We start from the raw sequence: 16927 nt of genomic DNA, 5'->3' as shown, positions 1-16927 counted from the left end.
CTACCTTTGTATGTAGTATATTAGTCAGGGGCCCATATAATGAGCCAGTTTTTTCAACTATAAATCATCTTTCCTCTGTTGATTTGAGGTACCATTTTCCTTTTATATTTATTTTCCGTACATACAGGGCTCTCCATCTGAGCTCCTTATGTTAGAAATTTTTATTTTGTGTCTTTACATGAGTTTGATTATTTTTTCCTGTATAGGTCATATCCATTTTCTTAAAAATATATTTTATTGATTTTTTACAGAGAGGAAGGGAGAGGGATAGAGAGTTAGAAACATCGATGAGAGAGAAACATTAATCAACTGCCTCCTGCACACCCCTTACTGGGGATGTGCCCGCAACCAAGGTACATGCCCTTGACTGGAATCGAACCTGGGACCCTTCAGTCTGCAGGCTGATGTTCTATCCACTGAGCCAAACCAGTCAGGGCTATATCCACTTTTATATGTTTACTAGTGGCCCAGTGCATGGATTCGTTCACATTAAAAGGGAATCTGGTGCAGCAAGCTAACCCACAGCCGATTCCATGAGGAATTGGCTCCCTCCCCACTCCTCTCTGGGTCTGGGGTGCAGGTGAATCAGTTTCGGGGCCGACAGGGCCCCAGCAACAAACTAATCCACCGCCAATTCCGTGAGGAATCAGGCTCCCTCTCCCTCCTCTCTGGGTCCAGGGTGTGGTTGAACCAGATTCGGGATTGACAGGGCCCCAGGAGCAACCTAACCTACCAGTCGGAGCGTCTGTCCCCTGGTGGTCATTGCGCATCATAGCTACTGGCCGAATGGTCACTTAGGCTTTTATATATATATATATAGATTCTGATGTATTTATTTTATGGTATTGTAAATATCTTTTTGAAATTTATATTTCTAACTATCTTGAAGTGCAGACATACAATTTATTTTCAATTTAGTAAACTTTCTTTTAGCTTTAATGATGTAGCAGTAGATTCTTTGGGGATTTTTCCATAGACAGTTATATAATATATGATGACAATTTTATTTCTTCTATTCCAATTCTTATATCTTAACAACTTTTGTTTCCTTTTTTTGTGTTAATAAACTGGCTAGGATTTTTTCTGCATTTTGAGGTGGGTCATTTTATTTTGTTTTTAAATCCCCTTATTAGGTGAATTATATTGATTTTCTAATGTAAAATTAACTTTTTATTTCTGGAATAAATTCAACTTGGTCATGATCTTTTCTTATACATTGATAGATTCAATAGGCTAATATTTTGTTTAAAATTTTTATATCCATGTTAATGAATATACCAATGTACTTTAAATTTAGAATATATTAGGAAATGCTCTCTAAGTTTTACAAATGTCCTCCAGTTTCTTATAATATAAATTTCTAATATTAACTTTTCTTATGTATATACACAGATTAATCCAAAGCTTGAGGTAACTGACTTGCGGACCTCTACTCCACCTGTTGTGGACATCCTTTCTTTTGGTTCTACCACCGTAAGTTTTCTTTGACATTTAAGTGGCATTTCAGTATTTAGCACAATCCATTTTTCTTTAAAAGAGAGGTGATAAAAAGTGGGCTAATAAGTAGCCTAACATTTTAGCATAGAAAAACTTTATACAAAAAGTCATTTACAATGTGTCTACATAGCCACAAGGGGGAGCAGCCCAATTTCTTAAAAAGCCTTCATTTTGAGGACCTCAAACTCAGTCTAATCCATACTCACTGTTTCATCTCCTCTCAAGGTGCTACTCAGATGACATTTCACTTGCTGTCACAGAACAGACTTTCTTCTTTGTTAATTGCCTTTCAGAGGTGTTACACTTACTTGTAGTCTCCTTAAAAGCAGTTTTTTACCTTTGTTAATTCCTCCTGGTGGACTAAGCAGACATTCACAAGTATTCCTAATACTTGCAATTTTGTTTGTAAAAATCCCATACAGATAACTTATTTACTCAGTATAGCCAAAGTCTTCAAAAATTGAGTGTCTCAGCATATTAATTTGAGTCTGTTAGTCATTGCAAGGCTGATCATTGTTGATGTCAATTCTGCTAGTCAGTGCAACTAATCATAAGAACAAATGAGAGGAGTGACATGGTGACACTCCTGTGATGGTGTCACTACTGAAAGGTGTGATGAAATTCACAAATTCTGGTGAGTGGGGTTTGGTCCCTGTAGTGAGAGAAGGAAAAAGTAGGTGGTTTGGAGATGTGCTGCCTTCTTAGACTACAATTGGGCATTTCTGACTTAGCAAACAGTCCCCACTTTGAGACTCACTCTTGCTGCCATTACCCTTCCAGCTTTGCAGAGCTTCATGGCCCGAGGAGTCCAGGTGTTCTTGGTGGACTGTGCTATGGAGGTGGCATAACTGCCGCCTAGCAGTTGATAACAGGGAGTCATCCATCCTTGGATGGTAATCCACAGGTGCCAAAGTCAGCTAGTCTATGTTATAGGCCAGTGATGGCGAACCTTTTGAGCTCAGCGTGTCAGCATTTTGAAAAACCCTAACTTAACTCTGGTGCCGTGTCACATATAGAAATTTTTTGATATTTGCAACCATAGTAAAACAGAGACTTATATTTTTGATATTTACTTTATATATTTAAATGCCATTTAACAAAGAGAAATCAACCAAAAAAATGAGTTCGCGTGTCACCTCTGACACGCGTCTCATAGGTTCGCCATCACTGTTATAGGCCCCTCACTCGGGAATGCAGTCTATGTGGGGCTTCTAGAGGACAATTCTGTGTAATAAACACATGGCACGTCTGCAGTTGTGATACAAACAGAATAATAAACCCAGAGAGTATAATTATTATCCATGGGAGGATAATATTAGGTTAAATTATGTGAAATTGCCATTTTGTAAGCAAAATGCGCTAATATCAGTGATTTCCCATGGTTCAACCCAATATGTAAGCATTAAAAGGAAGAAGACTCCACAGTTACTTTGAGTTGTGTGCCTGATGCTACATAAAAATGAAACAAGCAAGAAAACAGGATAAAAACTTGTTGCTATAAATTGGTTTGGGATTTGGTTTATGAAGTCCCATCTAGGCATATTCTTTTATAATCTGGAAGATCATTGCTTGCCCCCAGGTAAGGTGTAAGGACTCCTGGTTTTATAAATATATTTTAGGGCATTTTTCTGAAGGAATAGATGCTCATAAAGCATTTGGTTTTTTTAAAGAATATCTCTAAAGTGGTTTTCTTTAATTTTTTTTCCTTTTATTTTTTTACTTTTTTAAAGTTTTGTTTTTTTTAACTGCCATCCCTCCCACATCCTCCCCTTTGGCAACCACCAGCTCATTCTCTGTATTTGTGGTCTGTTTCTGTTTTCTTTATTCATTTATTTTGTTTCATTTGGAATCCATATGTAAGTGATACCATGTAAAGTATTTGTCTTTCTGTGACTTATTTCACTTAGCATAATACCCTCTAGGTCAGTGATTGGCGAACCTTTTGAGCTCGGTGTGTCAGCATTTTGAAAAACCCTAACTTAACTCTGGTGCCGTGTCACACACAGAAATTTTTTGATATTTGCAACCATAGTAAAACAAAGACTTATATTTTTGATATTTATTTTATATATTTAAATGCCATTTAACAAAGAAAAATCAACCAAAAAAATGAGTTCGCGTGTCACCTCTGACACGCGTGTCATAGGTTCGCCATCACTGCTCTAGGTCCATGTTGTCACACGTGGCACAATATCATTCTTTTTCATTGCTGAATAATTTTCCATTGTGTGGGTGTGTGTGTGGATGTGTGTGTACCAAATCTTATTTTTCCATTCACCTATTGATGGACATCTAGATTGCTTCCGTATCTTGGCTGTTACTAGTAATGCTGCAGTGAATATAGGGGTGCATATATATTTTCAAATTAGTGCTTTTATTTCTTTTTGATAAATACCCAGAAGTGGAATTTCAGGACCATATGGCAGCTCTTATTTTTAATATTTTCAGGAATCTCCATACTGTTTTCTGTAGTGGCTGCACTAATTTACAATCCCACCAACAGTGCACGAAAGGGTTCCCTTTTCTCCACATCCTCTCCAGCACTTGTCATTTGTTGATTTAGTGATGATAGCCACTCTGACAGGTGTGAGGTGATAGCTCGTTGTGCTTCTAATTTGCATTTCCCTAATGATTAGTGATATTGAGCATCTTCTCATATGTCTGTTGGCCATCTGTATGCCCTCTTGGTAGAAATGTCTATTCTGGTTGGATTGTTGGTTTGTTTTTGTTTTTGGTGTCAGGTTGTATGAGTTCCTTATGTGTTTTGGATATTGACCCCTTATTGGATAACATTTACAAATATCTTCTCACATCCAGGTTGGCTCTTCAATGTGAATATGTAATATTTTTAGCTCAGTGATAGATAATTGGTTAGAAAACTAAAGTGAAATCACTTTGAACTGTTTGCTTTCCCATTTATCTACTGGTAAGTAATTCATACTCTGTTGTCTGTGTCTTAACTGCTTTTCTTTGGCTTCTCCACAACAAATCAGACACAATTGTGAGGGAGATTTGTTTCTGCTCTGGCATGAAGCATAATTGCATTAAATATTTATGGTGTGGACTTTGCCTGTGATTATAATTTAAAAACTCAGAGAACTATTGGAATTCAATAAGAGCAGGGCTTAAAGATGGGTTTGGCTTTTGTTATTGTGGTTATTGTTTATTTTGCGATTTGTTTGGTTTTTGTAAACTGGAAGAAAGTTTCCTTAGAAATTTAATCAAGATGGGACATAAAAAGGTTACTCTTACCTTAATTCGTCAAGTTTCTTAGGATAAAAGCAGGTTTGTTGTGGTATAAGAAACAGTTGGGCCGAGGCCGGTTTGGCTCAGTGGATGGAGCGTCGGCCTGCGGACTAAAGGGTCCTAGGTTCGATTCCGGTCAAGGGCATGTACCTGGGTTGCGGGCACATCCCCAGTGGGAGGTGTGCAGGAGGCAGCTGATCGATGTTTCTCTCTCATCGATGTTTCTAGCTCTCTATCTCTCTCCCTTCCTCTCTGTATAAAATCAATAAAATATATTTTAAAAAAAAAGAAAAAAACAGTTGGTTTCCATTTCTGCCTTGGCTTGAGTTAATATTATGTGCAGGATGAGTTGAAGATCTAAGTGTACTGATATCTTACCTACACTCTGATGCCTTTTTGCTACACAGAAGGAATTATGGCATGCAGTGTGCCAATTGGTATTTTTGTGGCTTGCACATATGTCTCTAATGCCAGGCAGTAAATTTGATACAATATTTTGGGATCAAAATAAGCTGTTACCAGTCTGCATTTTTAAAGTGTTGTGTGTAAAATAGTGTTTCTGTAAAGGCATATACTGGCTGTCATATAGACATAGTTTAATAATATGGATCTCAAATTTTTGAATCTTTATTGCAATTATGTTGTCACTTATATGCTGATTTTTTTAAGATTATTTAATTAAAGAATCCAGTGACACTTTTTAATGTTTTCAAATATTCAGTTACAATGAGACCAGGGTTTTGTCATCAAAATTGTACAAGGGCATTTATTGACACGATATAGCTACATAAGATGTTCTAGCATTGCCCCACACCACCCAAAAGGCAAGCAGCAAATGAGAATTCCTCTTCTGTATCCTAATATAAAGTGTTTTAAAAAATACTGACTGTAAATAAAATGTATTTATAATACTCTGGGATTATTTAAATGTTTTTATATTTAGATAAACCATATTCCTAAGTTTTGAAGTATTAATTTTGTTATTTGTCCCATAAATGAACGAAATGAAATTGACAATCTTGCCAGTGTTGCTCTGATTGTCAAAACACTGCAGTCTTCTAAGAGAACTGAAACCGTGTTCTCATCTTCATTATGGCCACTGTGTAGAGAATATGAATGTAATGTGTATACCTTTAGAATTAGGGTCAGTATTTCAGGTCAAATGAATTCTCTACAATAAATGGAGAATTTGCAATTACATCATAGAAGAATATCAGTGTCTATAGTTTTTTGCTGCTCATCAATCAAAATTCTGAAAGCCATACTGCATGAAGCAATTGCATGAGATGCGGAGGGGACTCAAGCTGACCACCTGACCTCAAGAAATGCCCAACCTCACCAGGCAGAAATCACAGCGTAGGGAACAAGTGGCAGTTTCAGTAGACTAGATTGCCACGTGTACGTGATTGTCAATTGAAAGGTTGCTAATGGGAGTATTCAGAAAAGACCATTAATGGGCTGGAGGAAACAAGGACTTCCCTAGAACCGTGGTCGGCAAACTGCGGCTCACGAGCCACATGCGACTCTTTGGCCCCTTGAGTGTGGCTCTTCCTAAGCCTTAGGAGTACCCTAATTAAGTTAATAACAATGTACCTACCTATATAGTTTAAGTTTAAAAAATTTGGCTCTCAAAAGAAATTTCAATCGTTGTACTGTTGATATTTGGCTCTGTTGACTAATGAGTTTGCCGACCACTGCCCTAGAAGAAAACCTTTGGCCAATTCTTGCCCCGACCAGAGATGGGTAGACTTTTGATAGGGGCATTCCTGGTGGGGACAGCAAGGTATAATTAGATGCCTCCAAAGGCATTGGGCCCTGGCCTGTGTGCTCAGTGGTTAGAGTGTTGGCCCTTGCACTGAAGATTCCCAGTCAAGGACACGTACCTGGGTTGCAGGTTAGATGCCCACCCCAGTGGGATGTGTGTGGGAGGCAGCCAATTGATGTTTCTCTTCCACCTCTCTCTCTCTTTCTCTCCCCCTTCCTCCCTTCCTCCCTCCCACTCTCGCTAAAAATCAATGGAAAAAATATATATCCTCGGTGAGGATTAACAGAACAAAACAAAATGAGTAATTGAAACTACAACGTGGTAGTAAAAGTGCATCAGTCTAGCTTGTGGTCTTTAGGTTACTTAACTCAATGGGTAATGGATGTGGCAGACTGCAGGGAGCATGGCCACTCACAGTTTTGGCTCTCAGTCAGTATTTCTTGAGTAACTATTCTGTGCCACTTACTGTTCTGGACTTTAGAAAAAGTGAACAAAAGAAAAACACCTGCCCTTGAGAAGACTACATTCAAATTCTGGTGGGGGAGGCAAGCAATTCACAAATTTAAAAATAGACTGTGTAGTAAAGTAGACCAAAAACGCAGAGATGGAAAAAGCGCTGCAGGCAGGAAGCGGGTGTGTTTTAGATAGAGGGCCAAGACAAGAATCATGTTGTGGTGACATTTGAGTAAAGGACTGGAGGAATGAAAGGAACAAGTCACGTGAATGTCCGGAAAGAGCAGGCAAGCAGGAGCAGTGCTAGATGGCCAGATGGAGAGTGAGATAGGAGTCACCGAGGGTCACCTTCAGAGGAGGGACTGATCTGACATGTTTTAAAGCTTCATTTTGGCTACTGTGTGGAGAATTGGCTGGGGGGTGGGGTGGGTAGTGGGCAGGGAACGAGGAGACCAATTAGAAAGCTAGTGAAATACTCAGGCAGGAGGCAATGACCTGGGGTGCTCACAGAGGCGGTGATGCTAAGTGATGGAAATCTGGATGTATTTTGAAGGCAGAGCCAAAAGGATTTCCTGACAGATTGGATGTCAGCAGTGGGATTCCCTATGTCCTTTCCCCAGGGACAATACGGTGTAACCCTGAGTAATCTCAGGATGGCCAGATAATCTCCTGGTTTGGCCTTGTTTGCCAGTGGGGTTGCTGAGAGAAAAAGAACTGTGATGTTTCTGTCTTCTTTTCTGGGATCAGTGAAGTGATGAGCTGAATCAGTGCAAGAGGTACTCTGCTGTTTCTGTGCCTTTGGGAAGTAAAGTGGTAAAACACACCCCTTCCTAGATGTCATTTCACTGATCCCAGATTCGTATTTTTCAGCAAAGTGTATTGGTTTCCCTTTGGAAAGATTTCTGCATAAGTCTACTTTTAGGAAGAAAAGGGTTTTACATTTCATGGAGGTTGTCATATGGAATATGCTATCTGAAAAATATTAATGTGTTGACAAAACACAGGGACATAAAAAGAGTAAACTTGCAGATACAGAGAGAATGTCTCCACGGATGTTGTGGCAACCGTTTGTCCTGGTTGCTAAACAACATTGCATAACTAGTTCAGTTATTCCAGTTCCCAACTGCTTATGTAAGCAAAGATTTGGAAAGACTTACTTGAAAGAACACAGTGTATGCAAAACTAAATGCCCTAAAACTAAAATTTATAACTTTGAAAGTGTAAGATGGCAATATGCAGTTTATTGTCCCCAAATCTCTATTTTCTTTCCCAGGAAAATCAGTAAAAAAAAAAATGTTGCACAAACCTTTTGCTTTCACTATTTTTCTGTAAGCTAACATTCCTGGATTTACATATAAACAGCCTCTAAGTTTGGAGGTAGGTGAGGTTCTTTCTTAAATTTCTAAACTTTGCAACGGTTTATAAGGTGGCATTTAAGTTGTAAATGATTTCTGAAACTAGGTATGTTTGTTTATAATTTTGTTGCTGCTTACTAAGCTTTAGGAAACATTTTTGTGGCATCTTCAGGCATTGGTTCAGTGGCCCTGCAGTAGCTGCCTCCTGTTCCTGCTCTAAGCATTTGAAAGGAAATGAACATAGGCAATTGTAGAATCCATCTCTATTGCCTTCCACAATACTTTTAGTCTGCATTTCAAACCATAGTGAATATGTCAAGCGATCAGACACAGTAATTTTTTTTAATCCGGTGAATAAAAAGTTGTGTTTCTAAAATGCTTGGTAGGAGTAAAAGAGGAATTCTTATCAGAGCTGAAAAATAATTTAAAAACTGACCAGGAAAAAAAATTCTGAGATGTTTAAATTAAATTATGGAGGCGGGAGCGTGAGAGAAAGAGACAGAGCATTTAGGTGGTTTGCCTATTAATAACTGGGGACCAGCTGACAAGACTGCTCACATCCCTGTTTGTGTTGGAATTTTGAGTTAATTTCCAGGTGGCTATCTCCACAGTTATCTGAAAGAGAATAGCCAGGTGCCCCGAACCCCAGGAGTCTCAGATTCTTCCTTATACATGAACTTTCCAGGATATTGCCTGCAACCAGCCCAAAGTAGCAAGCACTTCTTCCTTATGGACTCTGCACCAGTCCTGAACGCGCCCCCCTCACCTTATCCCATCCCCTTTATCTGTAGCCAATGTAAATTATTATAGAACAACTTATATCTTCCTTCCCCAAAACGTAGTGTATAAAAGTGCTCCCCAACTCTGGGCCGGTGGGCATGTTGCCTTTTCCACCGATGCTGCAGCCACCGCCACTGGTGGTCTAGACCTTTTGGACCTTGGACCACTGGTTGGCGACCGCTGGTCTGGACTTCATGCCCCTCGACCTGGTCCTTCCTGGCTCAATGAGCCCTTCTGAAAAGGCTTGCAGCGAGTTTAGAAGTTAAGTTTTTGTGTTTAACATATCATTGCCCTTTGAATTTTTAAGAAATGAGGTAATTAAATTGTCAAATGCATTTTTAAAATAAGACATACATGATAACAAAAGTAAAAGATGAAAAAATACAACATTTTCACAAATTTCTTACCATTTCCAAATGAGTTCTATCCTTGCTTTTGAAGTACATCAGGCCCCATATGTTCTAAAAAGTTCCAACAGTTGTGAATGTGATAGCTGACCTTTAAAAAAATGTTTTAGGATTGTAAAATAAAAAAATAAAATAAAACACTAAAACTTTTTCATTTCTTAAAGGGACATGTTCTTTTGTTTCTTAGAAGATAGAAATCTGGAAATCTATAAAATGTAATGTGGGTCAGAGGCTTTCTTATATTCTCCAAATAAAAGATACTTTTTAATAAAAATCATAATTACTAAGTTCCATGTTTGATGTAGCCATACTGAAAATTTTACTAATTTGAGCTTCATTCCCTTTAAGTCTCAAGGTCACAGGGGGGGAAAGCTTACGTTAATGTTTTTTTTTTTTCACTAAAAATTGTATGCTAATTCAAGTTTTAAAAATAACCCTAGTTAAATAATACTTTATGCAGTGAAACTGTTACTGAAGTTAGCCAGCTATTAATAGGAAGAGAGCAAGGGGAGTCGGACATTGTTGAGCACCTTCAGCTGGGGAGCGGGGGCCTGTGTGCTTCACTAGGAAGCTACAGCTTCACACCTCCTGCTCCCCACAGATTAATTAGGGATGGGGGGCTGTGCAATAGCAGTCAAATGAGCACTGTCAGACTAGCCTAGGAAAAAGATCATTGACCCAATGCAAACCCGCAAAAGCTTGGGAAGATGATTGGTTACTTTGAAAAGTCTCCTGGTTATAATCCCAGAACACAAAGAGAGCGCGCACTCTCTCTCTCCCCCTCTCTGTCTCCCTCTTTCTTTCTTTCCCTCTTCTCCTCCCTCCTTCTCTCTCTTCCTCTTCCCCCCCACTCTCTCCCCCTATCTGTCTCCCTCTCTTTCTCTCCCTCTCCCCAACCTACCTCTCCCCAAACCCCTTTTGCTTCATGACCCAAGCTCACCTCATTCATTGGCAAACCCCCCTCCCTCCTTCCAGGAACATGTGACCATGCGGGTCTAGCAGCTGGGGCAAGGGGCGGGGCAGGCGGCAGACCACATGGGCTCCAAAAGGACTAGCTTTAATATGAAGCAGAAACTGGACACTCACCTTTGTCATGGCCTTGCTTAAGACACAGTTGGACTTTTTTCATGGCCAGATGGATGGAGATTAGACATTGAAAATCCAAGAGGGGAACTCCTTTGATTTTGCATCACAAATAAACCTTGCCACACCACAATCTCCCATACGTGGATCAGTGAAATGCTCTTCTCACTATCTCATGGAAGAGCCTGTTTTCCACCACTAACAAAACTGGTCCCTATACTTGTTGAGGAAAGTGATTTAGAACTTGTGGGGTCACTAGAGGCCCAGTGCACGAAATTCATGCTCAGGTAGGGTCCCTAGCAGCTGCTGGCTGCCGGCCAGGGCCTCCCTTCCCCGGCTGCCTACCGCCACCAGCCGGGGCAGGGCCGGCCTGAGGAAGGGGCCGTGGGCAGTTGGCCAGCTGGCCCTGCCCCCTAGTCGAACTCCCAGTCGAGGGGAAAATTTGCATATTGGGCTTTTATTATATAGGATGCTATTTGGGAGCCCAACAGAGTAGATACTTTTTAGAATTTCCTTTAGAAAATTAGCACATTTCTGGAAACTGGAAGTGTTGAAGTTGTAAGTATTATTTCTGCCTTCCAACTTCCTGCGATACTGTATTTCTAAACCGTGACTCCCAACTGCTGCCATAATCTCTATCCACTGTCCCAGGGCTGGGAACCTAAGCCACATCCCCAGTTCCCACAGCTGAGGCATGCCGAAAATGCCTGACAGCTCTCAGCCCACACATCCAGTAACAACTGGTTCCTTCCTCTTCCTGGGGAAGAGCAACATCCTCTGAGATGATAAGAAATGCACCCTGAGGAATGCAGAACAGCAGTGAGCTTTTCACACAGGAAATTACTTCAGTAGCACTCTGAAAAGTGTGTCTGTCTCCTGGACTGTCAGCCCGTAATGGGCTTCCTGCTGACCTACAGGACGTTCACTGTGGAGCTAAATGCCATTTGCGGTTCTTTCAAATGTTGGAGTTTCTTGGAAAATAGTGAACTTAGCTTGCGGCTGTTCCGTACATCTGTACCCATCTGGTTTAGAGTTATTTGGTGCTGCTTATACAATGCAGCTAAGTTACCTGTGCTTTCTTTATTTAGCCACTTGGCAGCTAATGATTTGGTGGAAGTAGTCAGCAAGTCTGCTAAAGTGAATTTTCCAGTCAGTTCTTTGTGCTTTATGAAATCAGGTTATGTCAAATATATTAAAGCTTCAGAAAGATTAAAAACCTCATAACCTGAGTGAACTGGCAGCCCAGTGTTGGTCCTTGCCTAGTTCTTTCTGTAGTTTTATTGTCTTTGTTTTTACTTTCTCAGATTGTCAGATATCAGTAGAAGATATCATACTGTGTACACAATCATACATGCTCAAGAATACATAAAGCTCTGTTGCTTTAAATCCACCAACCCCTGTCATTTAAAAGTTCAAACTGACTTTAATTGACTAACAGTTGAAAAATGGTCTGGTATAATTTGCCCTCCTTCCCCCCAGCCCCCTAATTCCTACAGTATTTTCTTTTACTTTTGCTGGAGATAATGATGGCCACTACAAAGCCCAGTTTTTATTTTGTATGTACTAAATCGCTTTTCAAATCTCTGCAGAATTTTGGTAGGTTTCAGTGTTTATGGTGGCAAAATTCTTTTTGTTTGGACTGCTTTACCAAAGCACATAAGAGTTACTTGTTGTTTGTTTTCTGTTGAAGGGGGGAAGGAGAAGGAATGCCAGGCATTTCCTCTTCTTTTTCAGAATGTCTTATTAATGTACATTCCTCTTTCCTCCTAGGAACAAACCATCTCAACTCAGTGCGGAGCCTTTAAGTGTCTAACTTCTAATATTCCAGCCTCTTTCCACCCCAGACCTAGAGAAGCAGTTGCTTCATGTGTTTACTGTTCTCACCTCAGGGCTCCCTGTTAGCCTTTACAAACTTCCAAACCTGTTTAGCTGGTTCCCTGCATTAAATTCATTCTCTCTGTGAAAATAACTGTTGTGGTTTCCGTTTTCCTGCTGGATCCTCAATGATCATCCTAAAGATCCTAAACTATCCTAAAGAAATAAGATGTACAGACAAAGACTTCTACTCAAGGATGCTTATTCTAGCATTATTTAAAATTAAGAAATGGATACAAATCAAATGTCCTTTAAGACAGTATTGTTATTGATGGGGTGTCCTCTTCGTCCCCACCCACCTGTTGCCAGTAGAAGTGGAACTCTTGGGATGCCACGGGAATAGGAAATTCCTGAGGCCTCTGTGGGAGGATGGGTATTGTGGAAAGCTTTATTGAATGATGAGGTAACATTAAGGGAGTTCCTCTTCAAGGTCCCATCTTCCTCCGTGCCCCCGCGGAAAAAGTCCCATGTGTCTTCAGCAGGGCTAAGATAAAGCCACTGCCCAGTGTTTCGCTCCATATGTGCACAGTCCAGTGCAGCATCTGGCTAGGTTAGCTTGTGTTCCAGCTGCAGTCCGTTGTGTATGGAGTCTGCATGGCCCACGTGTGGCTTCTAGGGCCACATGGCTATGGAGACGCACACTAGGTGCATCATGGAGCAAGTGAGAAACAGGAACACAAGCGGCAAGAGAGAGAATTCCTTTATCTCTGGGGATTTTAACTAGGAGCTTATCCAATGAATCCGGTGGGATTTTTGAGCTTGCCACCCTCTTTAGCCAGTTATCTTTTTCTCAGGTTAGACTGCTTTAATAAAAAAAGGAGGTGGGGGGGGGGCAGAGACAAGTAATGACCTCCCCTACAGCACCTGGACTTCACTGCGAATGCATCCATCTTCCCCTTTGTTGGACCCCTTTCCCGGTGATTTGCAGGGAATGGACCGGTGAGCCCCTGGGGAGCATGAAGGTGTAGCTTTCTGGTGAAGCTGCCCAGATGACCATGCTTATAGTGTCTGGCCTCCCCTTTGCTCCTTTCCTATTATTAATACCTAGTGAGTTACAATGGTAACAGTACTAGTTAAATAAAAGTATAGTATATGAATAGATGGAATATTATGTAGCCATACCATCTTGACCAACAATTAAATGCAATGTGTGAGATTCTGGATTTGACCCTGGGTCAGTGGAAAAATTGATAGGAAGAAAACCATAGTACCCCAGGTTGAGGTTGTGGATCAGAGAGCCTATACAGCGGTTCTCAACCTGTGGGTCGCGAACAATGAAGATACATCCTGCATATCAGATATTTACATTACGATTCATAACAGTAGCAAAATTACAGTTATGAAGTAGCAACAAAAATAATTTTATGGTTGGGGGTCACCACAACATGAGGAACTGTATTAAAGGGTCGCGGCATTAGGAAGGTTGAGAACCACTGCAAGAGAAGAGGCCCTGCCCCCATCTGCTGCAGCACAAAGGACAGACTTCATGGAGCTGTACCTACCCACTGAGGAACCTGGGCCAGCTGGTTCTGGTATATTTGAGGAGAGTGAAAGCTGTTGCTGGGAGTGGCTGACAGGAGCAGCAGCAAACTTGCAGCAATTCCATTCTGGGCTTCTGGTTTCCCTCTCTGTGTCTTCTATTGACAGAGCCTAATAGAACCAACTGGTAAGAGAAAACTGTAGATTGCAGAGTCCAAGTTTCCATATCACAAAACAGATTTTGAAGGGTGGATATGGAATCAAGAGGAATTATTGAATTAAAGGATAGAAACTTTTTTTAAAAAAGGCTTTATAAGGCAAATTCACTCTAGAATATGTATACAAGTTTGAATTTGCACTGGTAATATATAAGCAAATATATTTTCTACATTGTAATATATATATATATGTATATATATATTGAGTGTTATATTTATTTAGTTATTGATTATTTAATTTTTTAAAGCCTTTAAAATGTAATAAGCAAGAAATATTAAGTTAATATATTTTAGTGACTTGTGAGCTTTAAACATTTTTGACAAAATAAAAATTGGATCTATTTAAGGTGTATAAAGTAACTTGTATAGATATACCACAGTCCAACTAATTAACATATCCGTTACCTGTTATTGCACTGACTTGTGAACTTTGACTTTTTCTCATAATTGCTGTTCCTTATATTTTTGAGCCTATTTGTACACTCTGCTCATTTTTCTATTTTGTTTATTTTAAAATTGAATTTTAAACTGTCATTATAATTTAGAAGGTTAACACCCTTTACCGTATATTACAAATATATTTTCCTTGTTTGTCATTTCCCTTGATTTTTGTTTCTGATTGTTGATCAATTTAGTTGCATTCATTTCTTAAAAGATATAATTAATTTTATGACTTCATTGGAGTCTATACAAAGAAAATCCCTTCCTATTCTCCAAAGATATCTTCAGCTACTTTTCCTAAGGTTCTATTTTTTACAATTAAATCTTAAATCTTAGATGAATTACTTTTAGGTATAAGGTACAGATTTATGGTTAACAAAGTACCCTCAATTTGTGTTGTTTTTTTCTTTACTTGTTTGATTTACCTTCAAAAAACATTAAATTCTTATGTTCTTGTATATGTTCAGAGACTTTTACTTCTGTCTTATTGATCCGCTTGTTCTTAATCCATGATCATACCTTGTTAATTATTGTAGCTTTAAAATATTTTTTTAAAATAAAGTAAGTACATTGCCCTGGCCGGTGTTGCTCAGTGGTTAAAATGTCAGCCGGCCCGGGCACCAAAGGGTCATGGGTTCAATTCCCGGTCAAGGACACATACCTGGGACCTGGGTTGCAGGTTCATTCCCCAGTGCATGAGGGAGGCATCCCATCAGTGTTGTGTCTCTCTCACATCGATGTTTCTCTCTCTCTCTCTTTCTCCCTCCTTTTCTCCATCCCTCGCTCCCTTCCACTCTCTAAAACAAATCAATGGAAAAGAATATCCTCTGGTGAGGATTAAAAAATATATATATATATATATCTTAGAGGCCCGGTGCACGGATTTGTGCACAGGTGGGGTCCCTCAGCCTGGCCTGCACCCTCTCACAATCCTGGACCCCTCGGGGGGATGTAGCAATACCGAAGTGGCAGGTAGCTGGGGAGGAGCCCTAGCCAGGGCCAGGCACAGCTCCGTTGCCACTCATCATGGCCCTGCTGCGCCGCTGCTACCGCCGCCCAATAGTGCTGCCACAGAGGCAGGAGAGGTGCCCGCTGCCTCAGCTGTGCTTGCCAGCCGTGAGCCCGGCTTCAGGCTGAGCGGCACTCCCGCTGTGGGAGCACACTGACCACCAGGGGGCAGCTCCTGCATTGAGGGTCTGCCCTCTGGTGGTCAGTGCACATCATAGTGACCGGTTGTTCTGGTCATTCAGTTGTAACGGTTGCTTAGACTTTTACACACACACAAACACACACACACACACACATACACACTCAAGTTTTCCTTCAAAAGTTTCTTGGATAGTTTGGCCTATTATTTACCTGCATGAACTGTAGAATTATTTTTTCATGTTCTTTATAAACATTGCAATGTTGATTGGCATTGCATTAGATTTATAAAATAATTTGAGAATTGCCAACTTTACTATCCTGCGCTTGCTTTTAAAGTTTAACTGAATTAAATTTAGGAGCATTCTCATTTCATGCCTATGGTTCCCATAAAATAGCCACCTTTTTTAATACTAGTACTACTAAGGAGGTATACTTTACCTCCTTACTAAAGATGCACATAGATTCCACAAGTTAGCCTTAAAGAGGTAAGGTAACTTGCCCAAAGTCACACCAGCTAGGAAGTGATAGAGGCCAGCTAGGGCCTAGACTGGACTAAGTTCAGAGCCCAAACCATAAGCCCCTGCACTGTACTGCTCCCCAGATGCCTAAGATGCCTTGTCTCTGAATGCTGGCTTTAGCCTCCTTGTTATCTGCATGGCTTAGCCTAAGTGAATATTTCTTCACCACAGCATAGTATAGTAGCCAAAGGGGCTTGATCAGTATCTCTGCTTAAAAAAAAAGAGAGAAGACAAGTAATGACCAATTTGGGAGCACATGAGGAAAACGGCTCTAGAGTCAGTACTTGCGATTGGTTGTAGAGGCTGCTTTGGGATTTTATGCATTGCCTATTCCCACTTGCCAAGTACTCAAATCTTTGGCATGTACCAGACTTTTGTAAGCACAAATCCTTTTTTAAAAATTCATCTTTTTTAAATTGAATTTATTGGGGTGACATTGGTTAATAAAATTACATAGGTTTCAGATGTACAGTTCTATAATACATCATCTGTATATTGCATTGTCTCTTCACCATCCCAAGTCAATCAGTATTTATGATCCTCATAAAAAAGAATTGAGTTTAAGACACACTTGTCTCTTACTGATTATCCAGAAGGTGTTCCATATGGTGTGTTCATCATAGGTTGTTCAAGCCTAATTGTGGGGATATGGCTCCTCATA

At 40.2% G+C, this 16927-nt stretch overlaps 1 protein-coding gene across 5 annotated transcripts in view; it reads left to right on the top strand.

The window, feature by feature from the left end:
• Window positions 1-16927, top strand: part of POC1B (POC1 centriolar protein B) — a 95134-nt gene that overhangs the window by 53157 nt on the left and 25050 nt on the right. For 4 of the 5 annotated variants that reach the window (XM_023749787.1, XM_023749789.1, XM_014451482.2 and 1 more), the window contains one exon: window positions 1393-1473. In XM_023749787.1, coding sequence (XP_023605555.1) covers window positions 1393-1473 — 81 coding nt within the window. Of the gene's footprint in view, window positions 1-1392; window positions 1474-12356; window positions 12553-16927 lie in introns of those variants that run through there. The other variant, XM_023749788.1, reaches the window with a different exon arrangement.

This window comes from Myotis lucifugus, unplaced genomic scaffold (genome assembly GCF_000147115.1).
Source record: "Myotis lucifugus unplaced genomic scaffold, Myoluc2.0 scaffold_9, whole genome shotgun sequence".
NCBI lineage: Eukaryota > Metazoa > Chordata > Mammalia > Chiroptera > Vespertilionidae > Myotis > Myotis lucifugus.
This window is presented reverse-complemented; position numbering and strand designations above follow the sequence as displayed.